Raw genomic sequence first — 18,037 nt, forward strand, 5'->3', positions numbered from 1 at the left:
AAAATGAAAAGTCCCTACAATTAGAGAGGTTTGTGTTAACCTGCTAGGGCTGCCATAACAAGATACCACAGACAGGTTGGCTTAAACAATAGAAATGTATTTTCTCACAGTTCTGGAGGCTAGAAGTTCAAGATCAAGGTGCTGGCAAGGTTGGTTGGTTTCTTCTGAGGCCTCTTTCGTAGGCTCGCACAGTCACGCTTTTTGCTTTTCTCTGTGTCCTCAGAGTCTTTCCTCTGTTCATATGAGCCTGGTATCTCCAGCCCAAATTTCCTCTCCTTATAAGGACACCAGTCAGACTGGTTTAGGACCCATCTTAACGGGATCATTTTAACTGGATCAACTCTTTAAAGGCTCTATTTCCAAATACACTCTGAGGTGCTAAGTGTAGGGCTCAATGTTATGAATTTTTTTACAATTCAGTCCATAGCAAGGGCTGGGGCTGGGATCCACTCACTTGTGTTCATCTTCCCTTTGTTCTGCCTACTCTGCTCTGACCTCCGTCTTAGCTTATCTTTCACGAGCCTACCATCCAGACACTGACTGCTCACAAGGCAGAGGATTCTGAAGGAAGCCCCGCCCTTAGAGGAAGGTCTGTCCTAAGCCTCTGCTTCTGATGATGGGGAAACCAGAACTCCTCCTATTCTCACTTGGTCACGAGTTGTTGACTTTCTTCTAGGAGGCTAACTTGAAAACAGGCTCTGGGGACCCCTCAATTCTGCAGTGGTATTGCCATTGCTGGGAATGGAGGAGTGAGTGGAGAAGGGAAAGGGGGAATAAAGGCACTAATCTAAGTTCTTTGTGGGTTGGCACACAGAGCACATTTAGGCTTGATTCTGAATCAGGTCAGTAACTTCATGTTCTAACTTTCTCACTGGAGCAGAAATCAGATTCTCAGCTCCCACACTTTAGGTAGAAAGTCATTGACTTGCAAATGCTCAATTCCATTTGCTTTTTTTTTTAATTTAAATGGTTGATTGATTTCAGTGTTGAGATAGTTTCAGGTGCACAGCAAAGTGATTCAGATACATATTCTTTTTCAGATTCTTTTCCTTTATAGGTTATTATAAGATATTGAATATAGTTCCTGTGCTATATAGTAGGTCTTTGTTGTTTATCTATTTTATGTATAGTAGTATGTATCTGTTAATCCAAAACTCATTTATCACCCCCCCTTCCACATTTGTTTTCTATGTCTATGACTCTGTTTTGTAAATATGTTCATTAGTATCATTTTTTTTGATTCCACATATAAGTGGTATCATATATCTGTTTTTTTCTTACTTTGCTTAGTATGATAATCTCTAGGTCCATCCATTTTATTGCAAATGGCATTATGTCTTTCTTTCTTATGGCTGAGTAGTATTCTGTTGTATTTATGTACCACATCTTCTTTATCCATTCCTCTGTCGATGGACATTTAGGTTGCTTCCATGTCTTGGTTATTGTAAATAGTGCTGCTATGAACATTGGCATGCATGTATCTTTTCAAATTAGTTTTCATCTTTTCCAGATATATGCCCAGGAGTGGAATTGCTGGATCTTATGGTAAATCTATCTTTAAGTTTTTTAAGGAACCTCCACACTGTCCTCCACAGTGGCTGCCCATTTGTTCATTCTTGCACAGCACTTTTCTATATTGGGTTCTGTTGATGCTGAGAACGTGGCACTTGTTGTAAACCCAAGCTTGGACCAGTGAGTCAACTGTGCCTAGCCAATACAACCTCATAAAATCAGACTACAAAGTCCAGCATTCTGGGGCTTGTGCCAAGGAATGGTTTCTGAGCAATTTGTTAAGGAGCTTCTTGGTTAGGGGCAAAACAGTGTGGAGGAGGAGGAATAAAAACAAGGTTCAGGTGAGTAACGTCTTGGAGAGGTAGGGCCAGGGCAAAATTTTGCTGACATATCACACAAAGTGACTGATACCGAAATAAAGGGAGCACTGATCTCCCAACACGAATCGTGAGAAACTATCTCCTGTCTCACTTTCCCCTCCTCTGTGTGACTCAAAGTATGATAAAGCTCCCATTACACAGATGGTCAGTGGTAGAACTAGAACCAAAACTAAGTTTTTTAAGAGTTTGGAGTTGTCCTAAATCTGTTTAAAAATGGCACCAGAAGAGGCTAAGACGTGACAACCAAACACAACATGTGATACCGGATAGGATCCTGTGCCAGAAAGGAAAAGGAGACATTGTTGGGACTTTCAGCACCATTGAAATGGGGTCTGTGGATGGGTGGTAGTGTTGTACCAATGCTGATTTCCTGACTGGGAGGGCTGTAGGGTGGCTACACGGGAGAGTGTCCTTGTGTTTGCAAAGTACATACTAGAGAATTTAAGGGTGATGAGCTTCGTGTCAGAAAAAGACAAGACCGGTAATGGAACAAATGTAGTAAAATGTTAACAATCGGGAAATTTGGGTGATGAGGATGTAGGAGTTCTTTGTACTGTTCTTAAACCTTTCTTGTAAGTCTGAAACTATTTTAACATTACAAAATGAAAAAACATACAAGTCTAAAAGCAATTCTTTTATTTACAGTATAAAGGTTACAAAGGTATATATGTATTTATGTATTTATATATATAATACCCTTAAGTTACAAATTTCATTGTAATGTACAATGCTCTATGTTGATGTGCAACTCAAGGGAAAGTGTTTTCTATGCATTATACTTACAGAGTACACATAAAGCTTTTTTATTATTAAGAACACAAATACTGCCCTGTTTTATGCCATGGGTTTTGATTTGGTAGTCTGGTGATGCCAGAAGACTTGAGACCTAAATTTTAAACAACACTTAAAAAGAAGTCTTGTTTAAATACAGGGATCCAAAAGGAAGGAAAAAACCAGAGTTATCACATACTTTTAATTCTTTGTAGAAGTGTTATTCTAGCTTTCTAAGTACTTAATACTTAAAAAATTAGGGTTGCGTAGGACAGAATACATACAAGAGGGTATAATCAGAGTTTGCACAGATTAGCCAAAACAGGCCTTTATAGGTAGTGGTTTGCCACATTATTTTCTAAAAGACCTTGGGTCTGGTACCACAAGGGAAACAGATTCTTTGGGCACCCAGGTCATATCACGCTGAACCCATCCAACAGACTGTAAACATAACACTGGAGTCCTAGCTAGAGAAAAACAATCGGAAATTGGTTCTTATGATAGGGCAGATTTGCTTTAAGGTGTCAAGAGTATCATCAAGACTGACGATTGTGCCAAATCCAGAAGTTAGTTTAAATAATTTCTTCTCCTCCAAATGCTATTAATTCACAAAACAGAGGTGAAAAAATGTAACTGACACCCACCTGAACAGGACTGAGATAGAAGGAAAGCACTTCTTCCGACCTAGGAGGAACAGACACTTACATGACAATACTTATGTGCTGGTTCCAATAGTATACAATCAATAGCACCTGATTGTCAAAGGGTAGGTTTAAAGTAAAGACCAAGACATTGAAGGCATGACCTAATTTGTGTGCATAACTCCAGGACACTGAAAACCAAGGGGAAGGAGCCCTGAGCCCATGTGTTCCCTATGCCATTCCGGTCACTGACATCTCAGGGCCTTTCTTGGCATGACAAAAGCTGTTGCCAGAAAGGCTGCCTCTAGCGATGGATGGAAGGCAAGCTGGATAGAAAGGGACTGTCACTGAAGGAAAATATGGAAAAATTCATGCAACCTCTCTTATTTTTTTTAGGTGCCCTTTTTACCGAGTTTGAATGTCCGGGTATTCTAGAATAAGTGGAATTTTGATAAATTTTAAATATCTTCATTATTTTGATCTCTCAGATGGAGCAACAGTCCATCTACCACATGCAAGGACTTTCAGCAAATGAGTTGCTTAAAGGCTAGAAGTGTGGAAATGGCTGGCTGAGCACAATCTATAAAGCAGGTAGATGAAATATACATTTATCTTTTCTATTTATAGTTAAAAGAAACCTTTCTTTAAAAAGACTTTCTCATTGATCCACTTTGGGCAATAGAGCTTACTTTTTGTTGTTTTTGATGTGATTTATCTCACTAAGGATATTCTACACTATTCTCCTTCCCAAACTATAGCCTGATTTTGCATTAAAAAATGATGCATGATGAAAAGACCAACCTACTTAAATGTGCTTGGAGTTCTTTCATGCTGGCATGAACCAAAGACTGAGCATCCTTTTAAACATTTTCCAGTTTGCCACATGAGCAGAACTACAGATATACTTTGGTAAAAATATGAGGTGGTTAATTACTTAACCTCTGACCGATAAATACATGACATGGTGTGATTGAGAAATAATGGATTACGTATTACTTGAGGGCAGGAACTTTCTTTTGGACCCTTCAGAGTGCTTGTGAAGAACTGTACATTAATAAAAGCTTACTGGATGAAAGAATCCATGAATTAACATATCATTGACTAGATTTGCAGTTTCAAAAATTTCTCTAAGGCTCCAAAGAACCTTTTGTCTATTCATAAGAGACTTCTATCACTGTGGAAGAGGTGATGATCAGGTTCCAAGGATGTATATGTGACTGGGATAAAGAGGGACTCAAAAACTTTTGCATTTGTGTCAATGGCATGGAGGTAAGATTATTACAAAACTGAGTAAAGTACTTACAGGACTCAGAAGTTAGAATCTACCAGAATATACTAATCTTACAGTAAAATAAAGTATCATTTCCCTGTTACATCCTTTTAGTTTGAACCAATCTATTTTGTGGCAATTCAAGGATTACAGTTCATATGGTAGATTTTTGTTGAATACAATCAAATGTTCATTGGAGAGCAAGCAATCATTTGCAAACAGCACATTTATGCATTACATCAAATGTAGTTCACTTTTAAAACCAAAAAATGCTTTGGTTTAGTCACCTAAAGAGGAAAGGGAGGATAGAGGTGACAAGAGATTAGCCTCAATTTTATCAAGTTTAAAAAAGAAGAAATCTTGTTAAAATATTTTTTCAAGTTAATACATAACAACCATTCTTCCAGTTGGCAGTTTAGCTAGTGTCAAAAAGAGACAAATGTGTTCTGTATGTCTATTTACTGTACCTTACCTTAGCGTGAAATTATCACTGATCTGCTAGATGTATGTATGTGTGTGCTTTGGAGAAAGGGTTTCAAATCAACCACTTAAGTAGTCTATTACTAGTGTAAAACAAATTTTACTTAGTATCATTATACCATACGAATAGCTATATTGCTCAAAAACACATAATCCTGATATACAGCATAATTATTTTAGAACTGTCTGTCATCACATATTTATTGTCTCTATGCCCAGCACAGCGAACTATATAGCCTAAAAAGGTGGCCCGGGGTGGGTGGATTGCTGCTGTCGGTTTTTAAAGACAGTATGTATAACAAAATAATTCTAGATTACCAGACAATTAAAATAGGGACACAGAGAGAATGGTAGAAGATGGCAGATTCCTCTGCTTTGATCTAATGGAGAAAAAAAAAAGCCACAATAAGAATTCAAATTTAAATGAAAGAGATTTCCAGTCTCAAGGCAGGATATAATACCACCTGGCACGTAATGACCTGATAGAGACATATAAAACAAATGGACATGACTACAATCAAATTCAACTTAAAGTTTAAGCAGAATCCCAAATAAGTCTCTTTTCCTCACACAGATATGCAGATCTCAATATGCTTTGAGACCAAAGAGATCTGACATTTTACTTCTTCATTGGATATTGAAAAAAAAATGACCTTTGGCTTTCTAACCAGACATTTCATTCATGGCGGCAACAGCGGATGGCAGCGTCGTGGAAATGTATGCTGGATATTTGGATGGTTTAAATATTATGTACAATCAATAGCTTATAACCAGTGAAGATAACAAGAACATAATTCAGCGTAAGTGTCTAAGAGACAAAAAAAAAGCAGAGAAAGTGCTTAAGTCTACAGGTCATCCCTGAAAGCTTCAAAAATGTTTAACTCTTTAAATAGGTAGGGATTTTAATGAATTTTGCATAGCAGCTTACAAGATAACTTGAATTACAAATATGGATATAAATTAAGCAAGGAGACCTGGAAGTTCTCTCGAAATTAAAAAAATCCATTATAACCTTTTCTCAAAAGTGGACACACTTTTGTCCATCAAAACCATTTACAATGAAATGTGTTTTTCTAGGAGAAACATAGTCTTGTCCAGATTCCACACAGCTTAAATTTTTTTAAAGAGTAAATTTTGGTTTATTAGCTAAGTGCATTTAATCGGCTGAAAAAAGCTTTGTTACCATGCTGTTAGGAGGATAAATTAAGAAAATAATCAGTAACAATTTTAATCATTTGTTGGTTAGAGAGATTTTTCCACTTATAAAAATATAAAATAAATAATTTGATCTCTCCTGCATGCAATAATTTTCAATAACAAACTTTGTGAGAGTACAGATGATAAAAACAGGCACTATCAGACTTTAGCTAGCCTAAAAAGTGCTAAAACATGGCTTTAAAATAGGTGAATGACATTTAAAGTAACACTTTTGATTCCTGTACATTTCCCAATATTTAATCTGAAACTCTACTAGGTAGGTGAGTTTACAGTTCAACTACCTAATAAATACTGTATAAACATACATTAAGGTATTTCTTCATATAAAATATTAGCTACTAATTTCCAGGTAAGGTTTGTTTGAAGACTTAAGGAAAGGACTCACCTTTTCCAGGAAAAGTATAACTGAGCCTTTTCTTCCTTTCCTCCCCCTCCCGCCTCCCCCTTTTTTTTTGAGAGGGAAGGGAGAAGTTTTAGAGAACGAGGAGGAAGAATTCACACACCAATTGGCTGCTTGTAGGCGTCTGTGTGGAATGTGGAGAAGACGTCTAAGCCCTGGGTCCCGCGGGCACAAGGAGTGTCCACTGGAATGAGGGGGACACTGCTCTGCAGCTCCTTTCCACTCTACACATGGAAGCCCACCACATTCTCAACAATTTTCCTAATTCAAAATGAAAAATGAAAAGTCAGCTGTTCTATAAAAGATGTGAAATATCAAAAATGCCCATTTTCAATTATCATTTGAAAATAATTTGCCACATTTTGGCATCTTAATACAAAATACCTATTTATCAAGGCTGTCCCATTCATAAAAAGCACTTCATTTGTGGTTTGAACATCCCACAAACACACTTAATTGAAGAACAGCCTTGTCACCCATGACTAGAAAGCTGCTGAAGTATGTTAAACAAAGCAGCTGAAGGGCTCTTGCTCTTGGGGTGCTAGTAGTCAAAGGAAACCCCCATACACTTTCATTTCACATCAAGACTCGAAAGATATTAGAAATCCTATGGATCTTGGTGCTGTCACAGTTAAAGCTTGAGCAAAATGAGCCTAAATGCACACAATGCCTTACCTCTCCTGCCCACATTTTAATCACACCTTTTGAACAGATCTTCATGTAAGGAATGAGCAGGGTGGCTCAGAAGCTCCGCCAGAAAATATTTATTTTCAGAGGCTTAGCCTTTCATACTAACAGAAAACCTCACCAAATGGCTTGGCTGCAGAAGTCTGTGACTGCAACTTCTCAGATTAATAATACTCTCACTGCAAAAAGTGTCTAAGCTCCCTTATTCTGAGGGTATTCTGTGTTGAAATTCTGCTTCGAGATATCATAGCTAGATCTTCAAGATTCTTTCTTTCGTCTCTGACTTGCAAATGTATCCTAGATGGAACCAAACTTAGGTTTATGAATTTTCAAAACATAAAAAAGCTCTTAAAAGATATATTTTAGTCTAGATTTCAATTTCCAGTTTAAGTAGATCAGACAATTCATTTTGGGGACTGGAGCTGGGGGAAGAACTGATTCATCGGGCAGAGGGAAGACAACGAGGTTATAACGTCTAACTAGCTCTCTCTCTGCTCACGAGTCTGCTCTTTTATATGTCCCACCTACAGGTCAGTCTGCACTCAAACCAAATAGCTCTTGCTTTGCAAATAGTACATTTGTGGGGGTTTTTTCTTTTTCATCTTTGGACTGCTACTCTCCTCCACCCTCCAGAGTGCTCACGTCCTCTTATGGCATGCCTGATAACTCTAGTAAATAACTATTCCTGGGCCCTTCTTCAGAGAGCACAGAGAACATCCAAGTCAATGTTACCTTTTCTTTCAGATCTGAGGACTGTGCTAACCTTGACATTTTACATAGCGATTATACTATTTTAAATGTTTTCAGACATATACCTCCTTCATAATTAGGAAAAAGAAGCTGAGTGTGATTCTCCAGTACCACAAAATCAGCAATCTTACTACTGTTATGTCCTAATGATGACATCTGGTGATGCTTAGCAAAGCCTAGTAGCTGTTCCATGGTTTCATCACCCTGCCCATCATAGGAGGCATCACTGAGCCAGCACTGAATTAGCAGCTGCTGACGGATGCCACTCTGCTGCCACAGAGGGAGAGGGCCAGGGCCAGGATCCTGCGTGGGCTCACACAGCCCAAAGCAACGCGACACAATGTTTGTGCTGAAGAGCAAGCTGGCTTCACCGACAAAGTGTACTCTTTAAACAAGCTGGCTCTCCAGGATTTATCTTCCTTGAAGAGATATGCCAACTGGAAAAGATACCACACTAAGGAAACCCACCTCAAGGCTACTCCTCAAAATTAGGATAGATGATCTCCCTGGAATGGCAGTGATATCCAGTTATTCAAATAGTGATTAATAAAGCTCCACTAACCCTAACCAAAGGCACATTTGGTAAGCAATAAAAAATGGTTTAGGCTAAAATGAGGATTTTCTTTTAAAATAAATCTTATCCCCTGGCTCCTACCAAGGATAAAATTAGAAAATCCTAAAACAAGCAAAACTTTTCTTTCAAAGCAGTGGTTTCCCACTTGCTTTTCAAGTTGGTCAGTACTAGAAAGGGAGTGGAAGGCAAGGCAAACCAAATCTTGCAAGTTCCAAGTCCTAAAGTTAGCACTTATGAGTGGCAAAGCTTGTGATGCAGTGGAAGTGATGGCCAGGGTGGGATGCAGGGAGAGCCAGGACAGATGAGGAACCCTTTAGTGATGCAATTCAAGGACTTCCTAGGGTAGAAGGAGTAAGTGAGGACAGTAATCTCCAACAAAATGTATAACCTATATGGAGTGACCAAGAAGCACAGGCTGCTGCAAACTAGCACCTGGGAAGAGATAGTTGTCCCAAGCAAGAGATCAAGGTTAAGCCTGAAACAAATTCTACTAGAAAAAGAAAAAGAAGAAAAAAAAAATCTCTTAGATGTTTCATTATGTCCAAAAAGAAAAAGAATGAGCCACCCTTCTTAACAAGAGAAATAAACCTAATTACTTAGAAACCACATTAGGAAACTAGACAATAAATCAACAGCTTCATTTTGGAGCTTATTAGAATCCTAGAATTTCTGGCCAAGGTAGCTTGTAAAAGACAAGCTCTTCTTTAGACATGGTTACAGTTCAGCAGTGATTTGCAGGTCCTTGTCAAGGCACTGTGCTGGAGGAGAGAGCAAAGAGCTTTCTTTTTGTGCTTTTTTTCTTTTTTTTTTTGAGGTGGAAATACTTCTTGTGACATTCAATGCTCTTTACTGATTTTTTTGCTGCTCATACAAGCAGTCCCATGCGAGTGACTTTGGCCGACAAGAATGTGTGTAACACAAATACAATCGGCTTTGGACAGGAGTGCAGGTCCATGGTCTGTGGAGAAAGGACATTAATTATCACTACTATATACAGATGCTTTAATAAACAAACATGCAAAATAAACAAATTTGGACATGATGTTCTACTTTTTAAAAAGAACTTGAATAAAGGATGTGCCAGATTTATGGCAACTCTTGGGAACTTAGAGCCACAAATTGAAGCGTACACTGAAGTAGCGTTATTCTGTGTCATAATTAAACACTAGCGTGAGACTTCACATCCACAGTTAGGACACTATTGGTGATGTACTAGATTCTACCATGTCAGGCAGGAAGAACTTAAAAGTAGAGGATGTAAGGAAAGAGGAATATCCTATGTGGAAACCACTGACTGTAAGTATTATTTCCCAGGGGGAGTCACAGTGAATTCAGCTGAAGTGTGACCATCCATGTGTATGATTTATGACACCCCTTATCAGTTTGTGGTGGGAACGACAACTCTTGAGGCTAGTTGGGAGGGCTAATTATACCTTCCTAAGCACAGGGCTCTAATTTGGACAGCTGACACCAGATGAACAGGCTTTTGAAGTCCATGGCTATCTATAGTTTCCTAAACGTTCATCATTTAAAATAAGATTTCTAGCCACAGTTTTCTCATTTGGAGTTTGAACTATATTATCTCTAAGATCTCTTTCAGTTCTAAAATTTCAAGATTCTGTTTTCCAAATTTACACCTATTGTGACTATGTCAATGGACATAAGATTTCACGTAAAAGATAAGACTTAAACTACTGGCTCAATACTGATAAGAGAGAAAAGGCATGACTCTGGCTCCTTCATCATGATTTCTGATTTCTGAAGTATACTTGACACACTTCTCTAGTTCTCCAAGGGGACTCATAAATTCCTGTCGATATTTCCTTTAAAGGACAAGGAAGTCGAAAAAGATGATGGCTGTATGGACATACCTCCGTATCTTTTTTTTCTGATCAGAATTTCTGTAGCAATGAAGTTACTTTATTACTTTTAACTCTTATCCCAACAAATTGCTGATAATGGCAATGGATGGAATTCATTTATTAAGGTTTGCCAGGTTTAGTATTTTATATCTTATTTTTGATAAAAGACTGTTTCTCTAAAGGGCCATTTATTTTTTCTTTCTAACATTCAAACAAAACTTTTAAAAAAGGGAATGATTTCCTAATGTGGGAAAAAGAAAAAAAATCAAAAAAACCAAAACACAACAAAACCCTAAAACAAAACCCATGCATCTTTGAAAACTGAAGAAGAAATTTCCTGGCTCCAAATGGAATATCAGTCTGTAAGTCCATAATTTTCTATAGAAGAGGTAAAAAGTGATAAGAAAGAGAATATCTATTACAATAAAAATGTTTTTCAGAAACATGCTTACCAGCTCTCCCTCGGGACCACCAAAATCCAGATACAGATTTCTGATGCCATCATCAGCAGACATTTTCAGCCTTTCGAAGGGGTAGCGGTACAGTATGCTGCTGGAACCTCCATTTTCCCTGGAGATAGTGAAGCCACTTTCATAGTGGACAGTGAGTCTCACCTCTTGGCCATTTAATGTGCAGCCTATTGAAGACAAGCAAAAAATATCATTAATAAAGTTCCTACTTCAGTTAGAAAGTGACAAAGGCTTCTCCTGACTTCAAAAAAGGGAAAAGAAACTCCTGAGAATGTGTGATACCTAACCTATTTGAAAGCGATGTTCTGAAGTGAGTTTTGTTTTGGTCACTCAAGTCAACATCTTGATTGAGATGAGGAAGAAATTACCATAACTTTCCTTGACATCTGATCTGAGTCAGTTCAGTTCAGTAAGTATCAAGTGAACACTGGTGCTGACAGTCAGCTATGTGTGGTACTGGAGAAGTAAGAGGCACGGTCCCTGCTCTCAAGACCTCATGAATGACAGGCATACACATGAAATCTCTGCTTAAGGCAGAGAATGTAGAACATGACTAAACACAAAAATGAATAAGGCCAAAGTCAAGGAAAGGTTTCCTGGAGGAGATGGGACTTGAGAAAGGCCCCCAAACTGGTCAAACTTGATAGGCAGTGAGAAGTAGGAAGAAGGTTTCAAGTGGGCAAGAAGGAGGAACATCCACAGGAGAAAAGGCAGAGGCACCTTTCAGGGGAAGTAACATGAACTGGTTGATATCTGAGAAGTCACACTGTCAGTCCTATCAAAGATACAATTCAAAAGATACATCTGAATTGATGGGACCAAATAGACCTAATCATCGAGACTGCCAAATGTCTTCTGTCGAGACTAGTGAAGTCCCTGTTTCACTAACATTTGAGCAGTTTTGTTGTTAGTACAGAGGCTACAAGTGAGAGGCCCTCTGTGACATGGAATTGAGATAGTCCTCTGAGAGCTGAGCTTACAATCACATAAAGGACCACAGTTGATTGAGGCTTGATCACTGTGAACAGGAAGAATGGCTCCCAAACAAGCAAGTCCTCATAGCCAGGCCAGTGTATCCTTTTGCTTGATACGAAAAACATCGTTAGTCAAGGCAGCTCGCATGTTTAAGAAATAAGGAAAAGGAGTAACAGATCAATATTGGCAGTGTCCCTTTGCAGCACTGTTCGAAGAGGAGAGTTTTGAACAATGAACTCAGAATATTAATAACCTTCAGAAAAGGAACATTGGGTGGGTGGAGGCGGGGTGGGGACATGGATAAAATTAACTACCTGTGGAGGATTTCCAATGCAATAATCTCTTAAGTGATTGGCTAAGGGGTTTGCCCAATCAAGGCAACCAGGCTACAGTTTTCAAGAGAATTTTATTCTATTAATATCTCTGAAGTTACAGCATAGTAGGGTATTGAGGTCTGATGAGAAGAGAGGGGTCAGTTCTAGTCTAGAAAAGATAAGCTCAGAGAACAAGCATCCACCCAAGTCCTTACAGCACTAGCTGGAGAAGGTGCCAGTGCAGGGTCAGGGTTGAGTATTTCTGCCTGCAGGCGTGTCACTAGAGGAGTGAAATCAGGTGATCACAGCCAGCAAAGGCAAGCCATTAACCCTCAACAAGCTTTTTGTATTACAGATTTCTTAAATGTTCTGCTTAGGATTGTCTCCCCTCAGGAGGGAAGGAAACAAAGCAAATATCAGTGTCTATGTGTATTACTTTTTTTTTAAATTAATTAATTTATTTGTTTATTTTATTGGCTGTGTTGGGTCTTCGCTGCTGCACATGGGCTTTCTCTAGTTGCAGCGAGCGAGGGCTTCTCTTCATTGTGGTGCGTAGGCTTCTCATTGCAGTGGCCTCTCTTGTTGCAGAGCACGGGCTCTAGGCGCGCGGGCTTCAGTAGTTGCAGCACATGGGCTCAATAGTTGTGGCTCACGGGCTCTAGAGTGCAGGTTCAATAGTTGTGGCGCATGGGCTTAGTTGCTCCGCGGCATGTGGGATCTTCCTGGGGTAGGGCTTGAACCTGTGTCCCCTACATTGGCAGGCGGATTCTTACCCACTGCACCACCTAGGAAGTCCCTATGTGTATTACTTTAAAAAACAGAATACTGTTTAAGATTATCTCAACTTGGAAGAGAAGAAGTAAAGGTCATACTGAATATGTTTAGGTTTAGAACTGAGCTTTTTTAAAACTTATAATACCAGATAATTTTGAATAAGAATATGAACTGGCCATAAAAATTGTGCCTAATAGTCTTAGTTAAATGGTTTCTCCCTAAATAGTAATTAAACAGTTGAGGCAATGTGATTAAGTACCTGACACCCCTCACCCTCAGAGAGTCTCAGGAATAATGAACCAAAGAGAAATAAGCCTCTGACTCTGCTGTTAACCAGGGGTGGGGGGAGGAGGGAGGGAGGGAGAGAAAGGGAGTGTGTGTGTGAGAAGGGCAGGCACCTGTGAGAAGTGGCCCTATTCTGATGGGGCAGAATCTGGGCCTCCTTAACAAAGCTCTGAGCTGATCCAGGTGGCTTATTATAACCATCCTGGTTTCTTGATTCAACTGAAATCCTTTTGGATGGCTATAAATCCATCATCCACCTCAATATAGAGATAAGTGGTAAGAAAATTTTTTTTTTTGGCTGCGCCTCATGGCATGCAGGATCTTAGTTCCCTGACCAGGGATCGAACTGGTGCCCCCTGCAGTGGAAGCATGGAGTCCTAACCAGTGGACCACCAGGGAATTCCCAAATGGTAAGAAATTTAACATACTAATTTTACTTGACTGGGTTGTTACTAGAAATATTAAAAGACACACAACAGCAGCATTCAAGGACAATCATAGAACATCAAATATTGAAGTTTAAGAGAGGAAGAAACTACAGTTTTTGAGGAAATCAAGGGGGGGAGATAAACAGCACTCAGAAGTGGGTGCTTTGTGTTCCTTGCGTCGGGCACATAGTGCATTGATGGTGGGCAGAGCCGAAGATAAGGGAAGCAACTTCATGAGCCTGGACTCAGAATAATCTGAAAACATACATGAAAACTAACTGTCCGGTTGAATTGTGAATTATGTCTTAGTTTGTTGGTTGGTTTGTTCATTAATTAATTATTCTTATTTTAAAAAATTCTCTGCTCTCATAATGCAGCAGAGCAGACAGGTAATCACAACCAATCTATACTGGGAAAACAATGGTTCTGAGGACTTACTATGTGCCAGACACTGTGTTAGGTGCAGGGAGACACAGAGCTGAACAAAAGATGGTTCCTATTTAGACAAGTGAGAAAGAAAAGGAAATATGGATACAGCAAAATGAAGTAGGTGCTATAATAGAGAAATGGACAAAATACTGTGGGAGGATAGAGGAGGGGGAAGTAGATAAACTCTGAGGGATTGGAATTGGCTTAATAGAGGTACTATTTCAGTTAGGTCGTAATAAAAAGTACTTTCTTGGGTGTGTACTGTACATAAGAATTAGTCATCATAAATTTTAACTCATGTAAAAATGAAAATAATAAACTTTAAGAGTTTTCTGGAAAAAGTTCTTACCAAGTAATATGCAAAACAGACAACCTCATCTCTTCTCTAATTCCTCTCACCCCAAGACCTTCAATACCCCCAACCTGTTGTAGGGGTCAGGAACAAGGTGATGATCAGGGGTGGGGTGGGAGGCAGTAGAGGAGCAAGGCCTATAAAACCAGGAATTTCGAGTTTCCCACATGTACTCATCCAAGTTCAGGCATTCTAAACAAAGTTCACCGATGAGAATTTCCTGGTATCATGAATAAGCTGCACTTGAAAATTCTGACTTCACCTTTAAGGTTTCAATTACTATACCCATTTATTTTTTTTAATAATAGCTTTATTGGACTGTATGGTTCCATGTACCACTTATACATGGAATCTAAAAAATGTAACAAACTAGTGAATATAACAAAAAAGAAGCAGGACTTCCATGGTGGCACAGTGGTTAAGAATCCACCTGCCAATGCAGGGGACATGGGTTCCAGTGCTGGTCAGGGAAGATCCCATATGCCTCGAAGCAACTAAGCCCATGCGCCACAGCTACTGAGCCTGCACTCTAGAGCCCGAGAGCCACAACTACTGAGCCCATGTGCCTAGAGGCCATGCTCAGCAACAAGAGAAGCCACTGCAATGAGAAGCCCATGCAACTCAAAGAAGAGTAGCCCCCGCCCACCTCAACTGGAGAAAGCCTGAGAGCAGCAACGAAGACCCAACGCAGCCAATAAATAAATGCCACATTAACAGACTAAAGAGCAAAAACCATATTTAAAAAAAAAAAGCAGACTCACAGATATAGAGAACAAACTAGTGGTTACCGGGGTTGTGGGGGAGAACATAGGGGTTGGGGCACGGGAGGCACAAACTACTGGGTGTAAGATAGGCCCAAGGATGTACTGTACAACACAGGGAATATAGCCAATATTTTGTAATAGCTATAAATTGAAAGTAACCTTTAAAATTGTATAAAATTTTTTAAAATGAAAATAAAATAGACTCTTCGGGAGTGGGGGGTTGGGAGGAAGAATGAGTGAGGTATTGAGGGGGGCTCTAGAAATAGATGGAGGCACAGGATGGAGGTTCAGAAGCGGGAGAGGAGGAGACAGAGGGAGACTGCAGGAGTTAAGGCCTGTGGAGGGCTATGCTCCAGCTCACTTGGAAGAAGACCCAGGAGGCTCTCTGGTGAGTTCACAGAGCACCCCAGGACTGTCAGAAATGAAGGCGCTGCTGCTTGATGACCCAGTGGACCGCACTGAAACCAAGGACAGTCAGATGACAACAGTCACTGTCATGCCTGACAGTTATTTCCATTTGCTTCCTGACCAGTCAGTGACAACTTGAGGATAGTGAGTAGTTGTTCCATTTAAAATGTTCATTAAACAGAATTCACTAAATTTTTTCCCCTTCTCTCCCTTCAAAATGTAGAATGTCACATGATTTTTAAAAAAAAGCTTTATTGATACATAACTCACATACCCTACAACTTATCCATTTCAAGTATGCAACTCAATGGTTTTTCGTGTATTCAGAGTTGTACACATTCATTTATTTTTAACTAATAAATAGTTCTGACTGCTTAATAATATAATCTATTGTTTTTCATTTGAAAATCTAGAGTAGTGGTTCTTAACCCATTAAAGTTCCAAAAAGCTTTTGGACCTTTTACTGCCCTAGCCTACTGAATTAAAATCTATGGAGGCAGACCTGAGGTATCAGTATTATTAAAGAGCTGTCCAGGCTAGTCCACTGTGCAGCTGGGATTGAGAACTACTGATCTGAGCATTAGCACCTGTTTTGGGGGTATAATTCCAGATGATTACGCTGACCTTACTTAATTGGGTAAATATTAGACATTAGGATTGGGACAAGAGGGCCAATATTTGGGCCCCAGCACAATCCACTATTTTCAGCCCTAGACTTCCCAGGAAATCCTCAAACTAAAATTCTAATGTTTTTTCCAGCTTCTCAGTAATATTACATTATAAAATTCTTTATCATGATGGTTTTGGTGTATGGGGACTAATCAATGGTTCCTTAGGCAAAAAAAATAAATAAATAAAAATTGTTTTTCAGGTTATACAAGTATGATACAACTTTAACAATTCAAACAACATAAAAGTAGCCTGTAATTGCACTTAGTGTTAGGGATGGAGTAAAAGCCAGGGATGTCTTCAGCACAAATTACTCAGGAATAAAAGGCAATGCCCACTTTAACAGCTAAAGTGTGACTGTACATCTCCACTCAATCCCTCCTCTCTCCCCTCTGTCCCACTTCCAGGCTAAGGCCAACCCCTCCACCTGTGTTTTGGATCCCATCCACTGCCACCTTCTCAGAAACTGGCCAAAGTTGATTATTCCTTCTTCCTCTTGCATTTTTAACACCTCCCTCTAAGCCAGACCCCTCCCATTAACTTTTTTAGATGTTCAGGTCTCTCTCATCATTATAAGAAATGCCACTACTCAACTCTTTACCTTCCTCTTTCTGCCACTCCCCTTCCCTCCTCTTCACTGCAAAACGTCTTAAAAGAGCTGTGTACATGCAGTTTATCCATGGTTCAGCTCCCATGCAACCCTCAGCCCTCTGCATGCTGCCAGTGCCATCACACCCCAAGCGTCGCTCTGCAAGGGCACCAATTATTTCCATGTTCCTAAATCTGAGCCACGTCTTTAGCTCTCGTCTTGATACTTGTAGGACTCATTGTTGGCTGTCTATCCAGCTTTTATTTCTCCATTATTCTTTTACAGCCAAACTCCAATTTTCTTCAGGTTTCTAGTCTCTCTTAATGTGTTTCAGGGAAGGGTGACCTCAACTTCAAGGGAAGATAGCCTCTGGGCCAGTCAGAGCATGGCTTTCCCCTGGTGACTGCCACTGGTCCAGAGTGTGCATATGAACCTGTGACTGGGAAGACAAGCGCCCCCCACCCCCCACCCCTTACTCTTGCTCTCTCTCTTCTATGTAAGATAATGCATTTCTTTAATGTTTAATCTAGTTTTAGAGAGCATTTTCTGTTAATTCCAGCCTAAACCATCCAACTGATACATTTAACCCTACTGGCTAGTCCTCTCCTTGAAGTCCTCTTCCTTAGGCTTCTATTGACACTTACTGTCCTCATCCACCCTGGTTTTCCTCCTACTGCTCTGGCTACTATGAGGATATTGTCTAGTGTAATTACATATAAAGAAAGATATCTTTCTTTAAGTAGTTCCCTAATGGTAAAAAATTTAATAAAGCTAAGAGGGAAAAAAGGCTCATTAACTAATAATAAATAATAATAATAAACCTCATTGTTACACCAAGATGAATACTGGTAAATACAATCTATGTTTTCTACTGTGTCTTTTTAAATGAGAGACAGTAGTGACTACCAGTGTATCATGAAGAACAAAGACTCTAATGTTGGGGCTTCCCTGGTGGCGCAGTGGTTAAGAATCTGCCTGCCAAAGCAGGGGACATGGATTCGATCCCTGGTCTGGGAAGATCCCACATGCCTCGGA

The 18,037-nt window shown here is 39.5% G+C and overlaps 1 protein-coding gene across 1 annotated transcript in view; it reads right to left on the minus strand.

Annotated features, from left to right (window-relative positions):
• Positions 1-2,523: 2,523 nt before the first annotated feature.
• SNTB2 (syntrophin beta 2) overlaps positions 2,524-18,037 on the minus strand; it is a 96,659-nt gene continuing 81,145 nt past the window's right edge. Inside the window, exons 6-7 of the mRNA XM_057711765.1 lie at positions 10,998-11,182; positions 2,524-9,641 (exon numbers count right to left, since the gene is read on the minus strand). Of these exons, the coding sequence (XP_057567748.1) occupies positions 9,549-9,641; positions 10,998-11,182 (278 nt within the window). The 3' untranslated portion in view covers positions 2,524-9,548. The remainder of the gene's footprint in view (positions 9,642-10,997; positions 11,183-18,037) is intronic.

Source organism: Hippopotamus amphibius, chromosome 16 (assembly GCF_030028045.1).
Source record: "Hippopotamus amphibius kiboko isolate mHipAmp2 chromosome 16, mHipAmp2.hap2, whole genome shotgun sequence".
Classification (NCBI taxonomy): Eukaryota; Metazoa; Chordata; class Mammalia; order Artiodactyla; family Hippopotamidae; genus Hippopotamus; species Hippopotamus amphibius.